Source organism: Adiantum capillus-veneris, chromosome 6 (genome assembly GCF_014529385.1).
Source record: "Adiantum capillus-veneris isolate H3 chromosome 6, ASM1452938v2, whole genome shotgun sequence".
In the NCBI taxonomy this organism is placed as follows: domain Eukaryota; kingdom Viridiplantae; phylum Streptophyta; class Polypodiopsida; order Polypodiales; family Pteridaceae; genus Adiantum; species Adiantum capillus-veneris.
Window position 1 is genome coordinate 28,971,649 of NC_140936.1, and position 4,975 is coordinate 28,976,623.

The window sequence follows — 4,975 nt, forward strand, 5'->3', positions numbered from 1 at the left end:
TGTCATATTTGATGAGAGTGCAAGCTTCAAATCAGCCACAAAGTCAGAGGATGCAAGCTCTCCATCACCTCTCAAGATGGACATACCATCCATCATACAAGAGGAGATTATTGAAGAACTAGAGGAAGAAGATGAGGAGCATCAAGCAGCCCTTAGAAGGTCTTCAAGGACTAGAAGACAACCTCAAAGATTAACATATCACAGAGTTAATGAATCAAATTTTTAGCAATGCAATCTTGCACTTGTTAGCTCCATATTACAGCATGAAGAACCTACCACATACAAGGTAGCTAGTACCAAGAAGGAATGGAGCCAAGCTATGGAAAAGGAGATGGATGCTCTCCACAAGAATGAGACATGGGATCTATGTCCATTACCCCCCAACAAGAAAGCCATTGGATGCAAGTGGCTTTACAAGCTGAAGTTCAACAAGGAAGGGAAGATTGATAGGCACAAATTGAAGCAAGCTTCAAGAGCTTGGTATGGGAGGATTGATGATCACCTCCAATCTCAAGGATTTCAGATATCTCATTGGAATGCAGCCAAGAGAGTACTTCGGTACTTGAAAGAATTAGTGGATAGGAAGAGCATTAGTGGCAATGCTTTCTTTCTAGGTGCAGGAGCCATCTCATGGAGCTCCAAGAAACAAAACACCATCAGCCTTTCATCAATAGAGGCTGAATATAAAGATCTTACTATAGCAACTTGTGAAGCTATTTGGTTGCAAAGATGTTTGCAGGAACTTGGTTTCTATGGAAGTGGCCAAGATACACCTATCATGTGTGACAACACCTCAGCTGAATCTTTAGCAAAGAATCCAGTGCTACATCAAAGGACCAAGCACATTGAAGTCAGAGAGCACTTCATCAGGGAGAAGGTGCAAAGTGGAGACATAGTCTTACACCATTGCAGCACCATGGAGAATTTTGCTGATATCTTTACCAAAGCTCTAGGGAAGGAGCTTTTCTTCAAGCATAGATCAACACTTGGCATGATGCAGCTTCCCTTAAGGGAAGGAATTGAAGAATAAGGGAAGGCATCACAACAAAGGCTTCAACAATTTAATGTTTGGTTTGCTTTAGTTGTTTTTTTCAGGTTTTACTCTTTTCAAGATGCTTATGGACTTGAGGGAAGGTGTTAAAGTTACAAGTCCAACACATCTACTTGAATAAGGTGGGAACAAAGGCTTAAGCATGATGCTATGGTAGCATGATGGCATGGTAGCTTGGGATGATGACTTGACATCATTTTGGATGTTCAATAACCCTTGCATCATCAGCTATACATGTTGAAGCATCTACAACAACCAACAAGCAGTTAGGTGGAAAAGTATCTAAACGGTAGGAGCAGATTCAGGAGGTGAAGCAGGCAGATTTGTAGGGATGAAAATAGCCACCTATAGCTGTGATCTCGTGGAGAAATACAAAGAGAAATTGTTCTAATCCATGTGGACTATAATCCTCTCAGAGGGTTTATCCGAATTCAGCTTCTAGCATATTTGGTGAAGGTGCCAAGTTGGCTGCCTACAGAGTTGCAGACTGCACACAGAGGGTAACCTGCCAACTTGGGAGCTACCTATTTGGAGATACAGCCATGATCTCTTCTTGGACTATGAAGGAGATATGCTCCCCACATAATGGTGCATCTACCTACCAAAGGGATCCACGACTTATGCTCAGCATTGAGAGATACAGATATATAAAGATGTACCAGTATAATAGTTCGACAGAGAGACAGACAACAGAGAGAAAGACAGAGAACACAGAGAGAGAGAGAGAGCTAAGAGACCTTGTGAGGCTTAGATCATCTTGTATAGAGTTTTGTTATCTGGGAAAACACACTCATTGTACTTGGGACTTTAACCTCTAGCTTGAGTTTGGGGATCAACCATTCAGTCTCACAGAAGTACCTATACTGTCATTAGGTAAAATTTGGACTCACAAAGGGGCCCTTTAAGGAGTTTGACTTTACCTCTCTCTACCAAAACGGGCGCATGGATAAATTTTTGCAAACAAACTCCAAAGTTGGCGGAGGTTTGACAGTTAGAATGTCCTCTTCAAGCTCTATCTACTGATATATAGCACGCCATGAGATTTCTCATATTTTAAAATTAAGATTCTTTTTTTGATTCACCTATGATGTGACAACTCTGTCGGAATCTAAGTGAATCAAAAAAAGAATCTTCTAAAATATGAGGAATCTCATGGGGTGCTATATATCAGTAGATAGAGCTTAAAGAGGACATTTTAACTGTCAAACCTCCGTCAACTCTAGAGTTTGTTTGAAAAAATTTATCCATGCGCCCATTTTAGTAGAGAGATGTAAAGTCAAACTCCTTAAAGGGCCCCTTTGTGAGTCCAAATTTTGCCTAATGGTACCATTGGTACTTTTCGAGTACCTGTCTAGGTACTTCCAGAGTACCATAACTGTCTGTTTGGTACTATTTACTCTCTGTTATTAGTACTGTTAAGACTGTGTCACAGTACCTGTATTGGTAGTTTGTAGTACCTGCATTGGTAGTTTGCAAGTACCAATATTGTATCTCAAGGAACCTTCATCATCAATAAAGATATTCCTTTCAGTATATCATTGTCTCTCTCATATATTTCAGTTAAACACTTGTCATTCTCACACATATCTTAGCACGAAGATACATCCCTTAACTCCCCTATTTTTTCACATTTATTTTGAAATTCAAAGAAGAGTTAGATACATAAGAGGTACAAGTGAATACAAAATACAAAATAGTGGCAAAGAAGGTCAGACCAGTGGACATTTCGTTGCCAAAAGAGAGTGATATAGTTATGGAGAAATAATCTCAAAAACCTATCCTCCGTGATCTAGGTAAAATTGGGCACTCGTTTACTGAATAGACTCTACAGGAACTGAAGATTGGTGATGCAGATTTTCTAGATCGAGAAGAGATAGAATGTTTTCAAGAAATGTTAAAGAAGCATGGGAATGATTTTTCTTTCCAACTAGGTGAGATCCGTTATGTTGATCCTATGGTGATATGTATTGTTCCACACTTGCCTTGTAATTTATGGCCTATTTGTATTTCGAAGGCTCATCTTCCTTGTTTGGTCGAACTGCTAAATCAGACGATTAAGATGGGCATTTTGGAGCCCTCTTGTGCTCCTTACTCTAACAGGTGGTTTACAGTTCCCAAGAAGAATGGTACATTGAGGTTTATACAAGATATGCAGTCAGTAGACAAGGTGACTATCAGAAATGTTGGAATAGGTCTAGTGGTTGATGAATTTACGGAGGCCTTTGCAGGTAGAGCTATCTATTCTATGGGAGACTTGTATTCGGGCTATGATCAGTTTCAACTGGCTATGGAAAGTAGGGATCTAACAACCATGCGTACTCCTTTGGGATTAGTAAGAATTTGTACCTTGCCACAGGGTGCAACTAATTCAGTTGCACACATGATGAATGGGATGAATAAAGTGTTGTGGTTTTTCATTCCTCAGGTTACCATGCCTTTTGTTGACGATGTGCTGATAAAAGAGTGTGAAAAAGATGAAGCCAAGGATAAGAGGTGCTGCAGACAGTTTGTGGCTAACCATATTTTTGATTGTGACAGGATATTATCAAGGCTTGAAGAGGTCAACCTTACACTCTCAGGCCAAAAGTCTATGTTTGGGGTAAAAAAAGTCTTGATTGTGGGCCACTTATGTGGACCATCTGGTAGAAGACCCCACCCTGTCAAAGTGGATACTATTCAAAATATGAAAGAGACATGCAATTCAATTACAGAAGTGTGAAGATTTTTAGGTGTGTGTGTTTTCTACCTGATATGGTTACCCCATTTTTCACATGTTGCACAGGTGTTATACCAATTTCTCGGGAAGAGACAAAAATTCGTTTGGAAAGAAGAACACATGAAGGCTATTCGAAAACTGAAGAAGATGTTACAAGAGGCTCCTACATTAAGGAAAGCAGATCATAGAAGTGGGAAGCCAATCATTGTGATGGTTGACACGAGTCCCACATGTATTGGGTGGGATATTGGACAAGATGACGAAGAGGGGAAAAGATATGATATTAGATTTGGTGCCAAAGTATTAAGTGCTCATCCCAGAGCATATCCGCAAGTAAAAAGGGAACTTTGGGATGTAGCAAAATTGCCCTAAGGTGTGACAAGGAGTACTTTATTGGTGCTTTTGTAATAGTGGAAACAGATTGCTTGCCATTACTTGAGATGATCACAAGTTGTTCTACACCAAATATAGCCATGCTACATTGAATTGCATATATAAAGTCATTAAATCCTGAGTTTCATCACATTGCAGGTAAGAATAATCCGGTAACAGATATGTTGTCTAGGGCTTGATTTGAGGATGAAGAGATTATGGTTTCAAAAAAAGAAGACGTGGGCTGAAGGTTCTTTACCTCTTTAGAATTGCATGTAGAATGTAAAACCGTGGTTTTTTCATTACAGTATTTTGCAAAAGATAAATATGAAGGTGAATGGTTGCTGATTGTGAAGTATTTGAGTACACTGAAAGAAACAAAATAATTGGACCACGAGCAAGAGTTTAGGCGAATCTGTAAGAAGGCTTGTGGATATTTCTTGCAAGATGGGCTTTTATGGAAACATCCAAAGAAGCAAAGAGGAACCCCTCAACAAGTGGTTTGTGATAGAATAACACAACTCCAAGTACTTAAAGAATTCCAGGAGTCATTATGGGTAGGTCACAAGGGAGTTTGCGCCACTTTTGCTAAAATTAAAGATCGATATTGGTGGAAGGGAATGTATAAAGACGTGGTATGCTTTGTTGAAACATGTAATTCATATCAAATGTACTCAAATGTAAAGCACCGCGATGGGTTACATCCAACATATCCAAATGGGTAGTCGATTTGATTACAATGCCTACAAAATTGTGACAAATGAGTATATGTATATTGTGCTTGCCAAGGAATATTTGACAAACCAGGTTGAAGGGAGGGCTTTGCAAACCAAAGC

The 4,975-nt window shown here is 39.5% G+C and overlaps 1 protein-coding gene across 1 annotated transcript; it reads left to right on the forward strand.

Annotated features, from left to right (window-relative positions):
* The first annotated feature begins 3,110 nt into the window (after nucleotides 1–3,110).
* LOC147455289 (uncharacterized) lies at nucleotides 3,111–4,525 on the forward strand. Its single transcript, XM_086513686.1, has 4 exons — nucleotides 3,111–3,383; nucleotides 3,477–3,611; nucleotides 3,834–4,100; nucleotides 4,448–4,525. Exons 1-4 carry the CDS (start codon nucleotides 3,111–3,113, stop codon nucleotides 4,523–4,525), a joined length of 753 nt encoding a protein of 250 aa, XP_086369812.1.
* Nucleotides 4,526–4,975: the final 450 nt, after the last annotated feature.